General features: G+C 33.8%; 1 protein-coding gene across 15 annotated transcripts in view; it reads right to left on the reverse strand.

Moving 5' to 3' along the window:
* LOC124369008 (proteoglycan 4) overlaps nucleotides 1–26,161 on the reverse strand; it is a 218,418-nt gene extending 192,257 nt beyond the window's left edge. For 6 of the 15 annotated variants that reach the window (XM_046826629.1, XM_046826619.1, XM_046826623.1 and 3 more), the window contains exon 1: nucleotides 25,967–26,158. In XM_046826629.1, coding sequence (XP_046682585.1) covers nucleotides 25,967–26,023 — 57 coding nt within the window. In that variant the 5' untranslated portion in view covers nucleotides 26,024–26,158. Of the gene's footprint in view, nucleotides 1–25,966 lie in introns of all 15 variants that reach the window. The other 9 variants (XM_046826622.1, XM_046826616.1, XM_046826620.1 and 6 more) reach the window with 4 other exon arrangements.
* Between the last annotated feature and the right edge of the window lie 277 nt (nucleotides 26,162–26,438).

Raw genomic sequence — 26,438 nt, forward strand, 5'->3', positions numbered from 1 at the left:
ATAGAGTTTTTTCATTATTAAAAAAATATTCATCAAATAGGGGTGTCGTAAAAACTAAGCCCAACACAATTTGTTTTATGAACACTTCCTACACCTACGCTCAATTTTTATGTGAGTATAGCTAAGTTAAGTTACTAGAAACTATACAATTGAAACATATCAAGGAGTATGTACAGGCCAAATTCATGATAGATTTTTTAGAATTTTTAGCAAATTGAAAGGAGAATAATATGGTTCATGAATAATTATTAAATAGCTCAAGATTGCCGCTGGAGTAGAATGTAGAATACGTTTCTCGCTATGCTTTCTTCCTTTTAAGAATCGCTTCTTTTAATGCAACGACCTTGATTTCTTAACCTCGAAGTTGAAAAATGTTTACTTTTTTACTTTTGGTCTTAGAATCATGGTTGATGGCTCATTTTAAAGATACAAATAATACACATCCAAACGCTTTTTCGATTTTCTATATAGTATACTTTTTGAGTATTTAAACAACAAGATGTAAAGAAGTTTGAGTGTTTTGATTAAAACCAATAAATATAGAGAACAATCTCAAACAAATTGATGGATTGATTATATTCTTAAGACAACATACCTGTCATCAATTTTATCATCATTATCCATCATTTTATCAAAAATAAGACAGTAAACGTGTTTGAGGCTTAACATTATGGGGATAAAATCTAAATGTTTTTCAGTAACCCCGGGTCTTAACTTCTTTTCTGGATTATAAACTAGTCACTCTATTGTAACTAAAATGCCATTTAAACAAATTTGTTGTTCAGGTTGTGTTATACATCAATTAGTGCAATCATTGGTTGGTTGGATTAATGATTTTTTAAGTGTATATATATATATATATATATATATATATATATATATATGTACATGACTTATAAAAAATTCCATTTTTAAAAGAATTGTTACTTAAGAAAGAGGTGTGTCTTAACTAAACACTTTATCAGAAAATTACATTTAACACATAAAAGTATAAATATAAAAAAAATATTACATTTCTTAGACAAAGTGTAAAAATGTATATCCTTATCTTTAGTAGTTATTGCCATAGCCAAATGTTCTACTTTAAATGTGTATGATTCCTTGTATCGTAGTGAAAAATGTTATCTAATTTTGACTTCAGTTTCAATATCTTAAAGGTCGGTGATTTTTATATTTAAAATTAACCAAACATAAACCTATAGCACCAAACTCGTACTGGTAGAATTGAAATACAATCGTTTGTCACGTTTAACTTATAGGATCCATCATCCCTCCATTTCATTTTCATTTTGTTATTGAATGGAAGACAAACCCCTCATGGTTGCGTTCACTAACCATTGATTTTCGAGTAGTTTCAGGATTTGAATTTAAATCAAAATTAGAACGTCATAAAGTTTATATGATGACAAAATACAATGTTATTACTTTAATATAATATGTATGTTTGTGCGTAGGAGGAAGGGGCAAGGGATTATGATTTTTAATATATTTCATTCTGAAATTATTGACAAGTTTTATAGTTAAATAAGAAAACCAATAAACCGTAAGCGTATCATACTACGGAGTTATTATGGGGTTATGTAAAATACCAGATAGATTTTATTATAAAAATGTAAGTAACATTTACTTACGGGCACAACTAAAATAATGAAATAAGTTTTTTAATCTTTAAAATTTGTCCAATTCCTTACGCAACACAACGACATATCCATGGACGGTTATTGGCAATCCCTACTACAACCAACTAAATTAAATTGTTACACTGACCTTCTATCCCTCTTGCCAATTTCAATTTCAATATCTCACCAGACCCGAGGCAGGTGTCTGATATTGAACAGCTTTGCTGGCAAACCTATCTTGTCAATTTTTGACATTGCCAGAAACATTGACTAAAATAAACGTAAAAAGGATAACAAAATGATAACAGAATTTATAGAAAGGTTGCTGATACCCACAACACATTGATGACTTTTAATTCGCTTAACCCCCAAATTTAGATTTTACGTAGATATTTTGATGAATTTGAATGCCATTTAACATATTAATCGAGTCTCTTTTAATTAAAATAAATATATACATAGCTACCTTAGAATATCATTTTCACCCTATGAATATGATGTTAAAAAATAAAATAATTGTAAATTTGACATTCAAAAATATATTCAGTCTCGAAGCTATGTAAACAAAACTTAGATTCTAACGGAACACGAAAGTGAAAACATATATCTGTTTACCTTTCGTTCAACTCTTGACATAGCAATAAAACATTTAATATTCTAAATTTACCTAAGTTATTGAACAAGAAATAACCATTAAGATCTTTCTATTACAATCATAAACAGAAAATAATATTATTCTTACACAAAATCAGGAGTTGATATGATTAACGATTGTAACAAACTATGCAAAACATTGTTCTAATCTTAAGAAATGTTGTAAAATAATCTTATATAGGAGAAATAAATCATTATTTCATAATTTATATAATAAGTCAGAATTATAAATGTATAGAAGTAAAACATAAAATCATTAGTTTGTAGAAAAAGACGTAATAATAGTATTTTAATATTTATCTTTTATCATTAAATTTAACTTTTATTATCTTTTAGTTAATTTTTATTCTTTATACTTTTATATTGTTTAACACTTTAGAAACTTCATTTGTATATTTAACGCCATTAAAATAAATATACAAAAGCCAATAATGAAGCAAATTTGAAGATTAAGAAAATTAAGAACAACAAAATTTAACAACATAGAGTTTGTACTTTTTCCATATTACCAACATATTTGTTGTTATTATTTTAATGTTCATAGTTAATTAATTTGATTGAAGTTAGTTTGTTTGTGTCCATGATATAATACACTAAAGAGTTGTCAGATAAACGGTGGGGGTATTACGTTATATATATATATATATATATATATATAGTGAATAATATCATGGACCATGGACACATATATAAAACACACACACACACACACACACACATATATATTATATATATATATATATAAAAACTTTTCAATAAACATGTCAAAATAATTTAATAGTAAAAGGTAAGGGCTCTGTGGTGTAATGGCAGTACACCCACCCGCCGCCAAGTGAGAGAGCCGGGTTTGAGTCCCGGCGGAGGAACAAGTACTTTTTGTGATTTAATGTTTATTGTACTATTAAATAGGCTATTGCCATTTATACAAATTTAATACATATATTCGTAATAGCTTTTCCAAATAACCGTAATTGTGGATTGCGAAGACGAAACTTCGAAACAAGTGAATATTCCAATACATAGCCACGCGCGTGACGTGCAAACATGTAAACAACTCAGGGCAGACCTCACCTCCTGAGTATCAATAACACACAGATCATTGCCCGTTTGGCAGGCTTTATCTGGTTTACACCGACCCGCATCATTATCGAACATCTGTTCCTGTGCCACAGGACAGCCAACATCGGGTAAGGCCACCACACGACATCATGATGTTTAGCGCGATTACCATACGTTCTGTGGTATCTGTCATAACGTGAGCAGCAGTCTCCGATACACAGCAATCTCCCCCTTGTAACTTGTACTTGTAGAATATTGCTGATTCGTGCGTGGACAAATTAAACAAACTTCAGACCCAAGATTCCAAGAGAATCAAAGTCCACCCAGGCTGCTGATTTGATGATATTTGGACTCTTGAGTTCAAAGCCATCAGTCGATCTATCAAGTGCTTCGGCTTATTGTTTCGGCATTCTTAGCCCAAGCGATTCCTTTATCAACTCGTTCAGACCAAGAAACTGCTGTAAACGAGTGATAACGAAGATAAAATCTGCAAACCTGCTAAACACCAAATCAGGACGTGAGGGGCACAGAGGGAAGGCCATCGTAGGGTTGCAAAGTGTAGCATGGAAAAGCCAGTACACAATTTCTGAACCAAGTTAATAAACGATTAAGCCAGCGAGAACAATTTAGAAAAATAAAGAACATCTTACATACTACTGAAAAAAGAACTCTCTATTCGCATCGCTAAATCTGAAAAAGTATAATCGATAGATAATGCACAATGGTATTAATAAGCTATGTTGTAAAATAATGAATAAAGAAAAAGTAATAAATTGAACCTCAAGGTAACATTTGTATAACTGAGAAAGTTATTGATTCAACTGGTATTATTGTTGAGGATTCTTCGGGTGAAGAACTAATGACTAATATATTTGTTGTCAGAGCAGGGAAAACTTTGAATACTAAGCCCAGTACTGTTTCAAAAACATGTATTTTAAAGAATCTTCGTAAAATTTTTATATCATACGACTGTGTAAGAGGTAAAAGGTGTTGCAATGTCAATAAAACCAAGTTATTCATCAGGTATAAAACAGAAATCTTATAAATTTGTAGCTTACTTTCTTTTCTGTTAAAGGCTTGTTAAGAAATCATTTTTAGAAAAGTCTGGTATTGGAATTTAATCTATGTTTGTAACTATATATAGTTATCTGTGTGATAACTATATATAGATATAGTTTTATATTCTTTTATATAAAAGCATAGCCCAGGTATGCTTTTATATATTTTAGCATAGCCCAGATATGCTTTTATATATTTTAGCAAAAAATACATTTGGTTTCAAACCAGTTTGGTTTCCACAAACACAAAAGTTACAGTTAATATAATGTTTTGTTTTATACAAATAATTCAACACTCTTTTGTCAAGAAAGTGTATGCCTTATAACTTGTCGACCTGAGTAAACCTTTTGATCTAATTTACCATTTTGAAATTTTAAATAAAGCTCTCAGATTAGGTTTAGAAGTATAGATTTATTTTCTAAGATATATACTGCACACGAAATAGCGATTTATTTATACCAAAACCTTATTAGCGCATCGTAAATTGATCATGTATAATGCAAGTAATTGTTTGAGAGATGTTATTTTATTAAAGAGGGTCTTAGTGGTGCTACCTTCCACACTAGTCTAAAAGAACACGTCTCCAGGGACCAAAAAACCTGCTGGAGTTGAGCAATGCTGGTGGCCAATAAATAAAATCTAATTTTGTAAAGTATTGCATAAAAAACAAAACCTAACCATTGAAATCATTTTAATGGGCTGAATTCTTGAACTGAGCATTGAGTAATTAATGTTAAAACATAGAAGTCAAAACCAAGCCTTCGACAACAATGCTGAATTCCATTGGAACGCACTTTGATCGAGAACTGACAAAGGTTTATCACATTGAAAGCGTCTGCTTAAATATTATCCTATTCATTTATGTCTTGCACAACTTGCATAATTTTATAATACGGATATAGCCAAATTTAATAAAAATACATCCTCATTTTGTCCTACTACTTCTTTATTATAAATATAAATTCGAAACACATATTTTGGAGCAAACAGCATAGTTTTCAGAATAATCTTATAACTCCGAGAGCTGTGCAAAGATGGTTCACAAGAACAGTGTTGATTTTAACCTGTCTCTACATTTTCGAGGTCGCCTAATACTGTCGCTTCAAATAGAAGTTGATCCAAGGCATCGATATTCTCCAGTACGAGAAGAGAGGCAGTGATTACTTTCGAAATGAACAACCCAGCGTTTGAACACTTACTGTCTCAAGTTCGCGCGAGACTAATCAACACGCTCCCTGAAGGTATTGAACATCTCAATAATCACAAACAATACAAATCTCGTCTGAAACACGTCCCGGTTTTAAAATTGTTTTCCTTTGTTCTTTATAGGTCGATGGGATGCAAAACCTTGAACATATGAATAATGAAAGAAATTTCCCTTGCTTGAATTAACAATCATCTATGGTTATGTATATTCTAATATACATAACCATAGAATAACCATATTAGAATAAAATCTGATAAAAGTAAATAGAATTAACTTATGCTGTTCAAAAGTAAGATTGTTCAGGCAATAAAGAATTTTATTATTACAACTGGAAGAATCTTCCTTTCTATATTCTCATTATAAAGCACACACACCTCCTGCAGCTCTACTCACATCTTTTCTATATAAAGTTTGCCCTCGTGCGCTCTCCTTTCACCGCAAAGAATAACGCAACTTTGACTGAAGGGGCACAGCCTAAACAAGAGACCATACAGTTTACTATGCACCTCTTCGACACAAGGTTATTCAGCCAAAGCTACCTTGGTGGTTGTGTACCAATCACGGATACTCATCGGCATCATACAATCAATAGCAGAGATAGAGGTAACATGAGATGTAGTTCTCTCAGGTGTCTTTGGTGGGGAATGTGTCAGTGACGATTTCACATCTAGTACGTTTGTAGTCTACTAAGAAAAACCATCGGACGTCTAAAGGTAAAGATAATTATAGTAAAAAAGTGTCCACCTCCACAGTTGAGAGCTAGAATAGCGTACAGTAATATCTCTATAAGTATATTTTTCAAAACTTCTCTAGGGAGGGTTCCCGTATCCCTCGAATTTTGTACTGCATTCCCCCACCTTTCGGTAGATGAGGGTTTGCAGACATCAAAACATGTTCTAATGGCGCCTATGACTGCAATCGTTGATTCTTTTGGATGTTTTAAATATTGTTACTCGGGGTATTATATTAGAATGAAACCATTGTATGTTACTGATATTTGCAATGCAACAGAAGTACAGTAACACTCGTAAGTATAAGGCGGTAAATCCAATGTGCGCCAACTTAGAAGGGTTGTTTTTACGAGTTGCTGTTTACTGCGCGATACTGGGATACTCGTAACAGCAGTTTGGTGATCTCATAAACGGGACGAAGTCAAATTTCCCTCATCTACTTAACACTTTGAAATACTGGTTCTATCAAAAGTTGATTTCATTGTCTTATAAATATGAAAAAAAACTATTGCAATATGAAAAACGAAGAGTCAGACTTCTTATTCAAATCAATTTGAACCAAATTGAAGCTATGAGAATATTACATCGTATGGCAAATGTCAATTAATAATAATATCCTAAAATTTCTGTTATTCATACTACAATACCTATTCATCCATATAATCTTTACGATCATTGATAGCCTTTTTCAATGATAGCCAATGCAACCCACTCGAACACCGCTGTATACTGTATACGAACAATTAATTAGAGCTGTATACTGTCCAGTTCTGAAAATGCCAATAGTTTTTTAAAATGACTAGAATTTCTAAAATCCATATTTTGATAGCCCCAAACATAAAAGTATAATAACAGTAATAAGTAATATTTTTAAATACTAGAAATGTTTTAATATGTATTTCAACGTAATATTAAGTCAGTTTTCTAATTGGACGATCTCTCAGTTGAAAGCCAAAAACTCAGCTGCATTATAAAATGCTTGATACAACAAGAAGCATTTTAGGTGAGTCTCAGGGGATGGAGCATCTTTGATTAAATTGGGCAGTTGAGGAATTGAACACTCGCTTGCAAGGGCAGGCGTTCATAACCACCGTTCTATGTCTCCCAGTTCGGTAGTTTGCTCTGCCACGTGTCTCATGCATGTGTATGTCTTGGCCTCTGGTCAAGGCACATTTATTCATACAAAGTCGTTTATATGTAGAGGCATGGCAGAGTCAACAGCTGTAATTTTTTGAAAGCTTGTCTGCACGACTCTCTGAATGGGGATTTTTGCAATGATTTGAATCGCTTTTTTGGAGTCTCTATGGTCTTTGGAACTGAGTGTTTGCGCAAGCTTCCCAAAGGACCACTGCATAGGCCAGATGGGGGTAGATCATGCCATAATATGACGTAATCGACTCGAGCTTACTGACTTCAATTCTTGATGATTTGAACATAGATAGCTTTTTGAACTCAATAAAAGAAACAATACTACCCATTATGTTTAGGCACTAAATGTTTTCCAGCAACTAACATTTTAATATATGAGGGCCATCGCAAACATTGTGAAAATTTAAAAATTTTATAATAACAAAATATAATAATATTTACTCTTTAAAGTCGATAAGTTTATCAAATGTAAGCTATTTCCTCTCTAAATATGGAAGTTCTCTTGATTTTTTGATAAATTAACATTCGGCGAGCACCAAAGCCCACAATAAAAAATATATGGTACTCCTTAATTGTAGTAATAAATTAAAATGTTTTAAAAGTTCTCTAATGGGGGTTATGCTAAAATTTTCACGTCCAATTAGAGCTGTATACTGTCCAGTTCTGAAAATGCCAATAGTTTTTTAAAATGACTAGAATTTATAAAATCCATATTTTTATAGCCCCAAACATAAAAGTATAATAATAGTAATAAGTAAATTTTTAAAAAGTAGAAATGTTTTAATATGTATTTCAACATAATATTAAATTAAAGACGTCTTTTTTAATTGTCAATTAACGTAGGTTATAAATAAAACTCAATAGGATTTGTAAGTATATTTCTTTACTTTTTTGAGAAATAAGGGGAAATTATACATTTAAGAAAAAACACACCGGTGGGATTTCAGACTGGATCAAGGTCATAACATTGGTTACCAAATAATTAACTATGTAACGGATATAAGTTACAACTTGTATTCCCAACCTATAGACTACAAATTAGTACATGGATTTTAAATTACTTTAAAAGTCTACATGATCACGCTAAATTTACATACCGCAGATTGTCACATTAATATGCTTCCCATCCCCTCAAGTGCAATGTATTACTTAATTATTATGGTAAACATTCACGAAGTTTCGCAGTATAATATTGGATTATAAGTACGAGTAAACTCCTATGAAGAAATGTCTCTACTTGGCGGCATTTGTAATAAACACAAGTATGTAGTTTTCCCTCTCAAATAGGCGATAGAGAAACGGGGTTGTTATTTTACCAAACTAAATTACCTTGAATTTTTTCCCACTGGAAAATGTTAAACCCAAAAGCTCATGACCAAAAGTATAATAATTAAAATGGTTTAAAGCCATTGTTCTTGGCAGATAAAACACACATTTTCACCACTCCAAATGGCTACATGCGTATACTGTAAAATCGATGAATGGTGGACTTCTAAGAACCCCTCACTGACGCTTTCCCAGAAGGATCGTTATCTTCCAAGTTACATTTTTATAGTCAGAGACAAAAACTTCAGTGTTTGTTATACGATCCATTCCATCCAAACAAGTTTTTTTCATTTGTGAAATTAATTCTCAATTCTCTGTCAGCAAATATTGTCATTTCACAGTGTAGATCAGCGAAAAAGTAATTAATTAGCTACCGATATTATATTTATTCATGAGGAATCAAAACTGAATTTAATTTAAAGTTCCAAATCTCCTATTTACATACATCTTTACTTTACTTGTTTCACCATCAGAATGTTTTCGATTTGTGTAATATTACATTAAGTTATAACCTTGATCATGATTATTTAGTTGTATATTTGGTTAACCTCTGTAAATTGCAGACCCATGTCTACTGAAAGCACTGGTAAGGTAATGTGCACACAAAGATAGTATATTGTAAAGGTTTAAAGTTATTTTAAGATGCCACGTAGATTGTGTCTTCAGATGAAGCCTCCATCGTGGATCCTCTAACCTACAGATCTACTCACCATTTTTTTCTTAATTTATTTTTTGATTTCTCAATTAGAATTGAAAACCACTCAAACCGTTTGGAACTCCCAGAAAGTCGTTTATATAATTAATTTCTTACGAGCATTACTGTCAAAAATAGTATTTGTCTTTTAATGTATAGTAAAATCATTTTTCACTAACTTACAGGCCGATCTGTTGGCGTAGATAAAATAAAATTGGAATTTAATCAGAGTTTCTAACAGGATTTCTTGTGGGCCAATGAAAGTCTGGCTGTCTTCAGGAGATATTAAATGAGGAAAATGAATGGAGAACTCAAAACAATCGTAATGGTAGATGAGTACGTCAATACGCTCAGCTAGAGCCTGCTACGTTGCACTGGTGTCCCTAGTTACCAAATGCTTTCCGGCCGAGTATTTTGTTCAGAAACTAGTCGATACTAACATGTTAGACTTAAAAACGTTTCGATTACTAACAAGAACAACCAGGTTTTGTGGTTGTCACCACGTCGATCATTACGCAAACAATTCAATTCTTGAAATAATTTGTTATCGCTGTGGTTCTTCTGTCAAATATATGTTAAACTACACACAAGAAAACCGATATATTTCTAGATTTTTATTGTGAAAGCGATTGGTACACAAGACTGAACCGGAAAATTCAGTGCTACTTACGACACCGGCCGCGTAGGATTACGAAATTAAAAAATATTACGCGTTTTTACTTGAAATAATACAAGTGTACACAATAGCAAATATACAATGACTCTTCCATCCAGAGAACTCAATAGACCTCTTATAATTGAACTTTTGATAAATCAGATTTTTAAACATTTAAATTTAAACATTTTTAGAATTGTAAGCTACTTAGTGTAAACCTCAGCAAGGAGAGGTCACTAGTTTTTTTATAAATTATCGGTGTTCACTTTTTTCCGGAGATCAGGGAACTTTACGAACAAGTATTATTTAAGTTATTTAATTAATAAAACCCCATAATTAATGTTTGTTGGTGTATACTACAAGGTCCGTATACACATATTGTGTTATTCTGCACATGTATTTTATAACAAAATTTACTTTTGCAATATAATTTCATTGTCCTTTTATGTCCAAAAATAACGTAACTACAGACCTTTTGCTCCACATGCAATATAACATGACCTTAACAGGAAACCTATAGTAAAGCAATCTGACTGCCATCAATAAAATACAACTGGTTTTGCGCGAGTGGTCGTTTCTGATATTAAATTCCTTTGTAGTGTTGCTTACTGACTCTAGTGAAATTTTTTGAAATAAGATTTCTGCAATATATAGCGGGTAAATAGAAATAATTTTAGTAAATTTTTATGTAAAACTCCAGTATGTAACAATTGCCCGACGAGAAACTGTTAGAAATGTCTTTATTAAATTTCAAATAATTTTTAGACCCTTTTCGCTATCACGATTATGAAATACTTCTAAAATGACTAAAGTGGATGAAATTTGTGTACTTTTTTATGTATAACCTGGCTGAGTGTAAGCGTAGTTTCACCCGTTTTTTACTCGGAAAAGCGGTACTTGTTTGATTGTTTTTCCTGTTGTTAATACTTTAACAGGAGAAAGGTTTGAGTTATTCACACAAGGAAAACGCCAACCGATTTTGGTGAGTATAACTTCAAGGAAAGAACACTTTTAGAGGAGAAAGTGGTACTTGAAAAGTGATTGTTGTCGCTTTAAATGTTGAGATTTGCGAAAGCAGTTGCTTTCCATTATAGTGTTAACGTAATGGCACTACTTACTCCTAATATTTTGTAATACAGACAAGTGTAAAAAATGAGTCATTTAAAATAAAGCTTTTGAGGTTTTAGTAAGGGTACTGTTCTATAGTGTTCTACAAATATAAAACACATAACTCTAAGAGCAGAAAAATTTTTGAAACGAAAATCGAACGTCCTCTGTTGAATTAGCAGCTACCTCTTAGTTGACCATATTCAGAGGAAGCATTCCAGCAGTTCCGCCCAGACCAAGAAGATAGATCCGACCAACTGATCGGTGAATGTCGCGCATCTGAAGTGATGATGAACGCCACAATAGCTAAGGTGTGTAAGGAACATAGTATAGACGTGCTGATATAGTGGTAAAGTTCTCTACTAACCATCATCTCTTGAGTTAAGAAACATAGTATAGACATGCTAATATAGCGGTCAAGTTACCTCATGACCATCATCTCTTGATTCAAGGAACATAATATAGACGTGCTAATATTAAGTTACCTACTAACCATCATCTCTTGATTTTCGAAACATAATATAGACGTGCGGATACAGCGGTCAAGTTCCCTACTAACCACCATCTCTTGAGTAAAGGAACATAATATAGACGTGCAGATATAGCGGTAAAGTTCTCTACTAACCATCATCTCTTGAGTTAAGAAACATAATATAGACATGCTAATATAGCGGTCAAGTTACCTCATGACCATCATCTCTTTATTCAAGGAACATAATATAGACGTGCTAATATAGCGGTTAAGTTACCTACTAACCATCATCTCTTGAGTTAAGAAACATAATATAGACGTGCGGATACAGCGGTCAAGTTCCCTACTAACCACCATCTCTTGAGTAAAGGAACATAATATAGACGTGCTGATATAGCGGTCAAGTTCCCTACTAACTATCATCTCGCGAGTCAAGGCACATAATATGGTCGTGCTGATATAGCGGTCAAGTTACCTACTAACCATCATCTCTTGAGTTTAGAAACATAATATAGACGTGCGGATACAGCGGTCAAGTTCCCTACTAACCACCATCTCTAGAGTAAAGGAACATAATATAGACGTGCACATATAGCGGTAAAGTTACCTTACTGGTACACATGGAAAACCTGAGTCGCTGATAAGACGTCTACCTTGTAAATAGATCTTGGGCGATACTAATTGATTGGCTATGTGGAAGGAGGCATATTAAGACATTCGCTAAGGCACAATTCCGAAATTATTTTCAGGAGTTAGGAATAGTAGTTAGGGAAACCTGCTACTCTCAAGACCGATTCAGTTCACTGTTCAAAAAATATTTCGCTTGAATTGTGTTTTTTTTTTTTGCTTGATATGGCAACGAATAAATCGGAACATGTGACTTAATTGTAGTGGGCCCAGAAAATTATGTCGATGTCTCCCGTTCTAATCATAGTCTTTTTATGAAGACAACTTCCGGGTATTCAATCTTTTTAATGTTTATATTAGATATTTAACTAATACGTTAAACAACTATATTTCTTAAAAGTGTAGTCTCAAATCAGATTAATATTATGGTTTTACTTACAACTTTTCTTTGTATCTCTGAAGGTTTTAAAGTGTTTTACTTTAAAGAACATGTAAAGCATAAAATGGAGGTAAAAGTAATTGGGCCGATTTGTTCAGTTGAAATGAAAAGGGAGAACCTGGCCACACTGTCTAATGTAAGGCGTCACAGCTGGGTTATTGATAGCCCAGGTTCAAATCCTGCCTTGACCACAGCAATCTGTATCGGTACTGTCTACTTCGTACTTTACCGTTAGCTCTCTCCTTTATTCTGCTTAGTAAATCCTCGCACACGGCTGTAACCCAAGGGAAGTTCAATCACTTACAGCAACACACATTAGTTTCCGTAATTACTGTCAAACTTGTTTTCGGCAAGTCCGGGTAAAGATTTTAACCGATGCGTGTTAAAAATAAAATTACCAACCTTGTCAACCTTATTACATATTCACTGCACTAGACGGTAGAATCTTCATATCATCTGCATAATCAATATTGTAGAAGGCCAACCATTCCAGTCTCTTGCTCGAGGTCTCAAGGTGATCACGATAATGACATATTAAAGATCCATCTCATTAAGTATATTTAACAATCTTGTGTATGCTAAAAATTTTATTTTTGTTTTAAATGTTCATTTAGAACGCTAATAAATTATTATTATTCTACGTAACCAAGCCTACAAGCTAATCCATTGTGCATTAGACCAATAATTTGCGAAAAGTTAGCTTAAATTAGTTTCCTAATAATCAGAGACCTCTTATTAGTTTTTAAATTTTGTTTGAAATTTTACTTGGGCCCAAGTCATAACAATAAAATTTACTTAAATACTTTTATAAATGTTTGTAATTTGTATGTTCTATTACAAGATTAAGAACAAATACTATTTTCGTTAAAAATCTATAAATAATTATATTATTTCTTTAAAAAACACATTAAAGAGGAGATTTGAAATATTATGAAACCCTACTTATTTCAGCTACTACTATTGGTGAGAATAGCTCAATTTCTTCTAAACATTGCAAAGGATTTTAGAATAAATCATCGTCTCTTCCACATTCTCTTTTGTTTTGCCACAGTTCATAACCTACTACGCTTTCCCAAAATGTTTAAAGCTGTCTGTGACGAAAAACTGACATTTACATGTGTTAAATGTGGCATTTTCATTTTGAATATTCAAGATGAAAGATGTGCATGTATTGTATAATATGTACCGATTGGAAATAAATATGTTTATCTTAAACCAGGTTAAGAATACCGTAGTGACACAGTGTTCATGAAATACCTCGTATGTGTACTACTATTGAATGTCACAAAGATTGTTTTAGAGATCAAGGATTTTCAAAAGTGGCATAAGTTTAACAATAATAATTTATTTTGTTCAATTGGTTTGTATTTCTATTTTATACCAGTAAATAAGCATATCAAATAGTCATCTTGGTGCGTTTTCGAACAATGTTAATATTTCACAGTTTATAAATATTTTGTTTACTTCATAGAAATATATAGGTTAGTATTGGAGTTATTAAGAGCTTGAAGGTATCTCGAAACCATTTGTTCAAATTTTACCACACTGTGAATCATAATTTGAACAAATGGTTTTAGTGAATCACTTAAAAACTAAATAATATAATAACAAATAATATATTAATACATGGTAACATACAACATATTTAAGTCAGTTTTTGAAGTTATCTATTTGTTGTTTTTTTTTTTTTTTTTTTCTTAACAGACCACCCAACTGTTAGACAAAATTAATCTTCTCAGTTATTCTTGACTCTATAATAAAACCTGATATGCCATTGGATTCGAGTTGACATTGCCTAAATATATTGTTTTTGACAGTTTCTTTTAAACTGTAGATTTAATAAATTTTAACTGTAAATATTTTTAACTACTGCCATTTTGAAACAAATGCCTGCGTTGATATTTTGGATACAGTTTTCTGCCGAGCTTCATAAATTTTTCTTAAACCGTTCATGATATGATATTTTTTTCAAAACCCAATATAGACAGATAACTTTTAAACTAAGCCTAGATAGGACACATATGTTATATGTTAAGTTTTACGTGCTGAACAATATGGTAAAAGTTGATCAGGTTGCGAGACACCCTGTTCATCATTAGAGTAAGTAGTGTTTTCGTGCTGTTTCTTACTAATTAATATGGCTCGAGACACTCTCAAGCATAAATGTTTTCACATAAAATAAATTTGAAAATCCGACGGTAACAACACCATCTTCAAAGTCAGTCTTGCCGGAATGTCAGTCCTGTTCGATGTTAGTTCAAATGTGTCTCATGATGTCTAAGCGTCTGCGGCAAAAGCCGGAGAAGGATGAATATCATGAAAATTAACTAAGGCTAAGATACCTCAATTTAACACTTTGTTTGGAAACGAACACGGCGGAATTTTGGATTTATCTACAGGAAACCATAAGATTTCTTCTATGGAAGTGATTATACTCAGGTTCTTTTCTGTATATAAATGATGTAGAAAAGTAGAAACTGCCGAAGAAATAGACAGTATACAGCGGGATATTTATGATTCAAGGTTTTTACTATAATTGGAGATGTTGGAAAAACTGCATTGAAAATGGCAAAATTTAGTTGTGTACTAAAATGGTGAGTGGGCTTATTAATCTTTGTGTGGCATTACCATAAGTTACATTGATATTTCAACAACTCTGTGGGAGTCTTTGGTTTAACTTTTAAAACAATTTCAAAGCATCATCTTCGTTTCCTAATTAAAAGTCTACGCGTTCGTTACTTATGGACCTGACAATGAAACCAGACTAATTCAGTATTCTACTTTGGTACCACTGCTTTCAAAGTTATTGCAAAGGTGTATGTTTGTGTGTATATATATATATATATGCCTTTTTTCTTGAAATTGTTGATGACATCCCGTGACTTGTTGTTACTGTTACTAGTCAAAACAGTTCTACCATATATCTTTGAATTACTTTTTTATGTAATCTCTAACATACGTGTATATTAGTGTTGGACATTTGTACACTCCAATAATTTCAATACATCATTAATCTGCAAGATTCATGTACAGAGTTCACAGAAACTTCGGGATACCTGCATATTATTAGAACAGTTTGAATTGAAACATCGAAATTTTGAACATCAATATGGGACATACAAATTTATTCATGTGCCATAAGGTCAATGAGAATAAAGTCGGCGAAATATCGATAACACTTACTTTATATGCACTATGATTATACAGGTCTAGGTGCATATATTTTTTTAATTGTGATGAGGCAAACCCAAATATATCGAAACAGTTCATAACGAAACCCCCCAAAAATAGTGGTAATTTAAAGTTTTTAAATATTCCAAACCAAGAAGTCTTTATACTGTTAGACAAAGACAACACTGCATTATCCATTTTTTTCAATATCAACATACAAGTTAAAAGTTTATTTCTTTATAACAATTCTTTTAATCATAAGCTATCAAGCTGTAGCTACAATAACACAACTATAAAGATTAATACTTAATTGTGGAAATTATTTAAAATTGTTCAAAAAACATTTTCGATGGAAATCAAATTATTTTAAATAAATTAATAAATCTTGGTATGTACAGCAGGTGTGGAACATAATGGAACATAATCGTTTACAAACAGCTGTTTATGATTTTCAAAAAAGTTTTGACATCTTAAAACTTAAGCACTTAATATAACATGAATTTATTGGCATATAGGATAAACAACGTCTAACCATCGCCTCTTTTAATATTAACATTAATTTAATACTATTTACCAAATGGTTAGTGATGTTTTTGTGGAACATCCGGAAGTTTAAGCGTCTAAACATGTTTTGTTATCTATCGTATGGGATCCTGCGTATTCAACTCGGCTGTAAACGGCCTTTAGTGGGTCGATATTGCAGTGTGCTGGCCTGCAATCACTTAGCTGCGAGGCCAAACCAAGAAATGATGCACCCTATTCCACCTCTCATAGCCTATAAATTCTGCTATCCTTTCAAAACAAACATCCTTTCACTATCATCCTATCATCAGAAAAGAATTTCTGTTTTATGAATAGCTGACCACTGCTGTCCAAGTAATACTGGTTAATTAATTATAGTAATATGGCCAGTATCTTGCATCATGAAATTTAAATTCCTCCTTCCTTAAATACTAAATTTTGGACATAACCAATCATACAAAATCTTAATAATCCATTAAGTCATTACATTTAAATTAAATGTAATCTATAAAAAAACTTCTACAGCAAACAATTTGGTTCTACATAAAAATTCAAATATATAGAGTTGTAATTCAAATACAATTTTAAATAATGATTTGTATTCACAGCTTAAGAGAAAACTCGAAACAAAATAGCTTTTAATATTGTAAGAGTTTATGGGGACAAGTGTATCACACGTCACAATTTAGATAAAAAATAGCATTTTTTAATATAACAAGCATATATCCAACCAGTTTTCTTAAATGAATATTTTTAAATCCCTATTATATAAATTCAAGTATTCTGAAACGCCTATGTCTTGTAAGCAATTACCGAAGGATACAGGATTTTTCCCGACATTTGCTATCGTTCAGTGATACAAAAGGAATAGTGTTACAGCTTTTTTGTACTGATTAAACAACACTAGGATCCACTGATGTCCAAGGAGCATTTGAACATGATTCGTGGGATCATAAAGGTCTTCCTACGTATCTTCAACATACTTTTCTCCTAGTTAAAGTAAATTTCAGAAAGTTGAAATCACCTGATTACTCTTCTGTACGTGTTTAAGTTCGGCGATAGACTCGGCTGACAAAGAATATCCCTACAACTGACTCCACGAAACCGTACACAACTGTAGACCATAGGCATTCTGGTTTCACCATCCCTGGCTTGATGCAAAGCTAGTATACGCAATCGTCCTTGGTTCTAATAATAACCCGTTCCAGATCGAGTCAAGAAGCAGTTTGCTTGGGCTGGAATACCAATACTCATGATAGCGGTAAATGACTTTGTGCACCCACGGCATTATGGAGAGGTTGCGGTTTTGACTTCCAGAGAGTCCCAACGTTACTAACCTTAACTGGACGTGTAAAATGTGTTGCCTTTTAAATCCAAATATGGAAAAGTGCAATTCGCTCAAATTTTGGATCAAGTGCTTCCCATCTAGAGAACAACAAGAGGGTTGTGGCGTTTCCACACCCTGTACCGAGTGGGTTTCCGTGTGTCAAAGGTTTAGATCGCTCACGTGATTTAGAATTGCCACCAAACACAATGTTATTTTATAAATGCATTGATGTTATATGTAACACTTATGTTGTGGCTTTATAAATATATTTAATGGTCTGTAGCTCATGATCAGTTGTTCTACACTTCTTAAACATTATCTGATACGGTACGTGAAAGAACTGTGTTGTTGACACTAGGGTGGTAGTTGAATGCCTATGGCGAGCCAATGATGCCAAGGATAAAGATAGCCATTTGTGAAGGCCAATTTTATTTCAGAAGTGCAATTCTCATCCTCGTACAATCGTTTTCTCATCACGAAGATCACTTGGCGCAGGATCCGTTCGTCTCAGAACGCGGAAATCTTGGCTAGTTTAGGCCGTTACTTGAGACAAAAACATAATGTCCCTGAGACACCCATTTCAACTTTGGGAGAATAAGGCCGACATATCTGCAAGGGTTGTACAAGAATGTATTCCATCCGCTTACCTCACCTGCAGGGTGATCAAACATCGCGGGTAACAAAACCTAGCCCATTATTCCTAACCCCCCTCTTTAATGTCCTTTTTCTCTTCATTACTTGTTATGTTCTGAAAATATATTACAGTAATGAATTAATAAGGATACAGGTTTAAAACTCTGTTAAAACTAATTTACCTCAGAATCATTTCTCAGGAAGATATAGATTGCAGTTTTTAAGCATTCGTCGATAGCATTTTAAAATTTTTTTAAATTGTATTATTAAACAATTCGTTTTATTAATATCAATTTATTTTTATACATCAAATACATTTTTAAAGTATAATACGTGTTTGAACTATTTTGCAAAGCTCGAGACACTATAATCACTTTTACACTATTACATTGTCTGAAGTAGTAATAGGTGAAATGCATACATAGTAAAATAGTCTGTTAGGTAGCACCATTACGGTTTTTTCGTTAGTATTCCAATGAAATATTCATAAATAACCAAAATATAGCGGTTGTAAATGAAGTACTTTTATTTTACATCACAACATGAATTGTTACCAGCGCACTTGCTGCACTAAATTCAGTAATTTTATCGGATTTTTCAATTTGATATAAAAACAGAATGATAGTTTCAAACTATTTTATTTTATACTTGAGCGATAACACATGATTATACTAGAATCAATACAGCGGGTCAATTATAACTTGTCCAGTCTAAGTTTGACTAGGAAACATTTATGTTTCTAACAACACAATGTATTTCTTATAAATAGTGACTCAACAATTTCCCTGGTGAAAAATAATTATGTGGATTTCTTATTATTCGTTATAAAACTAAGCAAAAAGTTGTCTTAATCGTACTGCTATTCCAGTCTCACCACAGAAATGCTCAATTACACTAACAACATTTTGCTGTACGGTGGCGAAACCTTGTAACTCATTCCTCACAAGACAGATGAGGCTCCAGTCTTGGGATTGGAGAAACCGTTTCCCTGATACTATTACATTTTACGGAATTACAGTCTAGCGTTCTGATGTGTAAGAGTTTATTATAATCATTTTTACTGCATGTAACAATTCATAAAGGCACTGTAAACAGGTACTTAATTCTGTGCAAGAAAATATTTAAGTTATGATACAATATTTTCTGGTTGTGAAAAATATTAGTCCTATAAAATCATGCATATTTTAACCTACGCTTGTTCAACCTTCAAATTACTTTAGTTCTCGATGTTTTGCTTTTATTGTAATTTTTGTTATCGTAAATGGAAATGGAAACAGTGACCGGTTTCTAACGATTAACATTACAGTGGTCCGTGGGGTGTAAGCTCATCTATGGAGTAATGTGCCTCTGACCCTGGGAAGTATCTTAATCGAGAGCTAAATTGTTTTGGGTCATAGATTCGTCTGATTTCTCCAGGGGGCTTATTGATTAGTTTGACCCTAACTTGTGATGACAAGTGTTCGAAAGGGGTTGTTCAGTGCTGTTATTGGGGAATTGTTCCTGCCTATCGTTTTGATTGGTGCACTTCAACCCCAGACCAACTAACACTTGACTCGGCAGTACAGTACGACGAGTTCGATATCAAAAATATAGATGCTGGACAGAGTAGCAGTACATAAAAGATCCCAGACTGAACTTAAGAAATATTCTGATCACTGTCTTTTGTGTTACAAAAATCCCAAGCTTTCAATTTTATATTTGAAATTACTGTTTCTAATCTCAAACAATACACTGTCACACTTGTAACATTGTAGGTTACAATAAATGAAACGTGTATGTACTGAAGCAACCTTTGAACAGAAGGAGGCATGTCAATGGAAATCGAAATGGGCCGTCAATACTTTTTATGACAAAGTTGATGGGCTACAGCTAGCAGTTTCTCGCGAAATAAAGTACTACTCAGACAATATTTCTACTATTAGAAATAAAAGCAACCCACACCTGGTTGTGGTTATTTGTTTTAGTTTTTAAATTCAAAAACTTGGAATTTTAAAGCACTTCATCCAATAAACTGTATGGGCACGTTTTAGATACAAACCAGTATATAATAATGCCATAACCGAGTTGTATTATGGTAATTGCATGTACATTTATTGTAACTGAATAGTAACCCCAAACTAACTAAATAGGAAGTCAGTAACACGCATACTACAATTTCTATCAATGGGTCATTTTGGTATACCCATTTGTTAATCAGGTACGTTTCTTCATATTCGATATAATTGATTATGATAAACTCTCAGGCTACTGAGAGACTCTTCATAAGTTTTGAAGAGTTCAAAAACTAATATAAAGACCAATTCAATCTCTTCTCTCACACTTTTCTTTTTCCTCTCTTTATTCGTCAATAACTTTACCAACTAGACTTATGATGAGTCATTTAAGGATATTTAAATCTTTATATTACTTGTTCACATTGCTTCAGTTATTGCTACGATGAGAATTTGTTGGCAAATATCACCTGAATGTTAATTTATTACTGGTTTTTATGCAAAATGTTAAAACTCGACAAACATGAATAATTTTCCTATTTGGGATTTCTGTAACGATAAAAGAGTACCCGTCCCTCACCACCATTACTTCCACAGGTTCAATAGAGCCCTATATCCAGGTTAATCTCCTCCTCTAACTACCTCAATTATTTCTGTACAAGGGCTATTACAATCAAAGCGCATCGAGAGAAAATGTCGATTAACTTTTATGGTAACGATCATAACATTAACAAGTAACAACCTGGACGACATCGGGCATAGAATCCCCTGATCCTTCGAATTGTCTGTGCACTTATAAGTTAGATATGCAATAATGATAGGCTGTCATAAATCGATTTCTTGCGCAAGTTATTATAAAATATAAATGAACCAACGCAGTAAAGAATAAACGTCACCATAACAGTACGCCACGATTTCTCATGATTATCTACTTTCCTTTATCGTCCGATGGTTCTAGAAATCCTTTTATAACATATCCACATCCTCCCCCACAGATGTCCAGTGTATGTCCAGCAACACTACATGAACGGAATGCCTGCCAGGTGCCAGAATTCTCATCCTCACTGCTCCCAGATCTGATACTGTTACTCTTAGACGATGGAATGCTGTTCCATAGTTTTTAGTAGTCGTTTTATTACATCTCGTTCTTGACTTTGTTAGCTTCTTCTTTGATAATTTTTTATTATCAGAAATATTTTCATTCTTAAAAGTCGAACTGGGCCAAGACATTACTATCACATCAGTGGTATTCACATATCTTCAAAACATCTTGAATCAGAAACCGAATATATAATGGATTAGCTGCAGCTTTGCTTTTATGACAGCTGTGCTAGTGAGGTGTACATTTTATAAGCAAAATATTTTCCTCTCCTTCTTAAAATTTTGATATGAAGAGTTAAGTTATGAGCTACTTTACTATTTATATCTTTTGAACTTAATTGAATACGTTTCAAGAGTAAGTAACCAAAATTCGTAGTTGTAGTCATGTTCCAAGTCCTCGTAAGAGCACTTCGACATACTTAACTTGCTCATCTTTAAAAGACTATTTCTAGCGTTATGATGATAGTGAAATTAATGAGATAAAATTTCATTTTCCTGTATTTCTAATCCACACTTTGGTAGGTCTCCATCAACCGAACTATTCATCAACTTCTAGAATATTACCACCACAATTCTTGCCAGTTTTCAATTTTTCTGGTTTTTTGATGGTTGAACACCTCACCCCATACTCTTTTTTCCATAAAGTACGTCTTCATTCCAAAGAAAACTAATTATTAGCAATAACATGACAATCACGTTGACTGCTCACTCTAGTACTGTTTCTTAGGCACTAACTACCCATAAAACACCATTCCTCTCCACTATCAACATTTTGCGTCTGTAACATTCTTGAAAAATGGCATCAACACATTCAAGAGAACGGAATATTCAGTGTCCACTTTGACCCGGGGCTGCTCATCCATTCATGCCAGAACTCTTATGATGTCACGGTAGACAACTACTGTGCCTCATCAAGAGTCCTCGGGGTGCCCGTACCTGGGTGGTCATCCATATATCCCCCTAGGAGGAAGACTCCCTACATAGGTCCGTGACCGAGGATGAAGCCTTGAACTGCACATGTATTGATCTTCATCCTACATAGCGCGTTGGCTATAGAATACATGAGCTGCTTATCCCTGAGGTAGCACTAAAACATTCTTAATAGTTTTGCAGAGCCGTAGTATATTCCTTGTAAAGCGGCCACCTATCTGAAATGAAAGTATTTTGCACGTCTATCGTGACCAAAGGAACCAATTGCGCTACAGCCCCACCTGCCAATTCGAAACTTGTCTGACTGACGTTAATTCCCCAACCTCCCTCTACCGATTCTGTTAGTCTTGGCTTCAAATTCCGTGGAGCTTCAGGAGAATCCTTACAGCTGTAGGAGCTTCGATTTCGTGGCTAACATACACAGAGATCGTTATAGCCTTGTCTATAGAAACTAAACTTTGGAACTTCCATCGAATATTTAACTGTACACAAGCAGTGGGCAGTTCGTGTAGAATGTTACAGAAACAGCAAGCCCGAACTATTACTTAAGTAATTATACATGGGCGCTGTCAAAAACTGGCGCCTAAAGATATCGCATCAGCCCAGCAGCAAGGGATGGCTCCACTTCTGTAAAAGATAGTATCATCCCGTAGTACATTTGGATGACTCGTATCCCTGGCCGGATAGTTCGGGAATAAGGCATCCATTTTGCTCTCCATGGAAGGGACATTCGTGTTATTACTGGCCGACTTAAGGATTGCAAAGGCAGAATCGATATTGGTTTCTATTGAAGAAACTATTTTTAACAATAACAAGAACGTTGTTTATATATATATATATATATATATATATATATATATATATTTATTTATTTATTTATTTATTTATTCTGCACGGTTAGAGCGATCTACTACAAGGTTTGACTCTTAAAAGTACCAAGTTGAAGCTTTGCTTGAAAAATCCATGTAGTTGAAAATATAAAACAGGTAACGGTCTGCCTTCATTCATTTAAAATTGAATCTCTTCAAATAATGAGAATTTAGTGGACACATTCCCTATTCCTATTTAGGGAAATTAAATTCCTTATCGTGTCAAAAGCACGTCTTTTAGTCTTTGACATAAAATCCTGCCATGGTTCGTGCCTAGTAGCCAATCTACTAGTGTACAATATAGATGGTTGTCCATTATAAATTCTAGACTGATATGCGATTGTGATGTAAAAAAAATGAAAACTTAGTCAGTGCCACTACGAAGCTGTGAAGGTGATCGATGGAGTTCCTATTTTTATGTAGAAGTAACAATTCACAATATATACCTTTGGTTATACAGGATACCCAAGTATACGTGACACTGTTTAACAATTGACTATGGAAAATATTTCAACTCAACTGAATATTAACATCACTTCTTGAAAAGATTCAAACAGTTTTAACACACATTCGTAGATAACGATTATAAATACACATAAGTAGATCTCTATTATATATTGCTTCAAATATCTAAGCAGTAGCATGCATCACTCACAAATATTTTAAATATCTACAATAATGCTCGTAACGGCAATACAATCTGTTGTATTGTGCCAAAGCATATCGATAGTGTTTTTCTGAAATGGCAGCAGGGGTCGTGCCCTTTATAGCAATCATCGAACCAATCATCGAGTCCAGATATTGTACGACCCCAGCCACCACTTTTAATGTCATTGCTATGCTCATAAATGGGTGGGGCTACGCCATTCGCAACGTCAATGTAATGGAATGAAGGAATATAAAGCATTCCAAGAAAAATAAAGTAAATAGAATGGTATTCTCGTGATGCTATACGAGTATTCGACACAACCTTACCAGTCGTCTCAGTAGACAGCTGATATTTGTAGAACTACAAATAATATTTAATCTAAACATACTTCTGATCTGTACAAAATATTGTTTATTACATTTTTGTAGTTTAATTAATCTACTCTAGAAATTTCAGGTTTTGTGGATTTGCCCTGAACTGCGATAGATGCAATAAGGAGGGCTGAATATCTTTGCAGGACGCCATGCCGATAGTAAAACATATCACCATCAATCTTTTACAACGTAACTTACTATATAAATACATTTTACACACAGAATGGCTGTATTGATTTACCCTGTTATTGGTAGTGTTCTGAATGATGACATTTATCACCATATACTCGATGTATCTGTATCCTTACAATATTCAACACCGTTTTATCGATGGTCAAGGACTTCGATTTATGATTTGTCCCTTTGAAATATTCACTTGTCATTACAATGTACTGTACTGATAATTTTAAAGAATTGTGTACATAATTTCCTACATTATTGTGATATAATATTGATCCATTATATCATAATATAACATGGAAGCTTTAGGTGTTTTGAAGTTATTAATATTGTAATTTGTAATGAACCACTTTTTTATACCATCCAGGTGTTGTGTACATTGTATAAAGAATCTTTTCTTAACATATGTGTGTATGTGTGTGTGTGTGTGTGTGTGTGTGTGTGTGTGTGTGTGTGTGTGTGTGTGTGTGTGTGTGTGTGTGTGTGTGTGTGTGTTTTCATCAATTTGGCATTACGTGTCCTTTGTACAAGAAATGAAACAGTGATATACTTTCTAATTTCCTATTTTAGTAACGATACAGATTATTGTTGTCAGGGTTCATGTCAAAATTGTATGTGGATCTATAAAACACTGTATCTAAAACTGTATTCTTATCCTACAGGAATTATATTGATTTCATTCCAGATGTTAGCCAGTCAGTAATTGACGACAATATATGGTTGCTGTATGCTTCGTCTCTACAAATAATCCATAATTTCTTCATTTAGTACTAAGTGAAATAAAGGGTTTAAATATCGACAAATCGAAATGTTTTTTTACTCGTGTTGTCACATTTTCATGCCACACATGCTCTGTATATAAAAAGCGCCTAGATATCCGACTTTCAGATACTGTTTTATGTTAAGTTTGCATTCCTTTACGACTTGTGATACACATACCATTGACACTTTGGACGCGTGCCCTTGATTAAGACAGCATTTATTATTGTAATATCAAATATAATCATAAATAACAGTTCAGTAGCGTTCCTGACGCGTATGCCGGTAAGGTTATACGATTAGCCATTTCATGTACAGATTGCAAGTTTCACCGGTGTACTAAAATAAATTACAAACATTCGGTCGTATAGTATTTTACTTTAAGTTTGATTACGTGATTGAATAAGGGTATTTTAAAGCGAACAAGAATAATGATTATGTTATGTGTCGCGTCGTCGTCGCGTGTGGATTAAACAGGCGGCAATGCGGCAGGACTACGGGGCTCAAGCGAGGCCACATACCGGCACCGTCTCACCACCGACGACGGAACCTTCTCTGCGGATGACGATCCTCCGGTCGTGTTGAGGCAGGGCGGATACACACCCTACAGATCGGAATGCTCGTATTCGAGCACGACAGATAGAAAGCGAAGCGTATTTTACCTTGTCTACCGGCATCGAGGGACAGGCTCTGCACAGGTTCCAGAAGGTGCCAATCATGAGGTGGCCGTTGTGGTGTCGCCGCTCGGGATGTGTGTCGTGTGTGTATGTGTGTGTGGTAGTTGTGTGTGTGAGAGTGAGCTCCAAGACAGACACCGGTCACTATCAGGTTATCAGGAACACTGAGTCTGGCACTGGTGCAGCGCGAGTACGGGATCGATACCGGCCACCCCCGTCACCCCTCCACCCCCTCCCCCACCTGCGTGACTGCGACACAACTCCGCCGTCCATTCACACACACACACAAACACATATCACCCTCCAGCTACCATTCCCTTCCATTCTCTCCTCGACTTATATTCGTTATCCCATTATCAAATTCGAACACTTAATCATGCTCGGCAGCTCTGACATTGGAAGGGAGAGAGCGGACTTCAATCGCCTGCCAGTACCAATAGCAGAAAAACAGTTTAGA

The sequence above is a fragment of the Homalodisca vitripennis genome, chromosome X (genome assembly GCF_021130785.1).
Source record: "Homalodisca vitripennis isolate AUS2020 chromosome X, UT_GWSS_2.1, whole genome shotgun sequence".
In the NCBI taxonomy this organism is placed as follows: Eukaryota; Metazoa; Arthropoda; class Insecta; order Hemiptera; family Cicadellidae; genus Homalodisca; species Homalodisca vitripennis.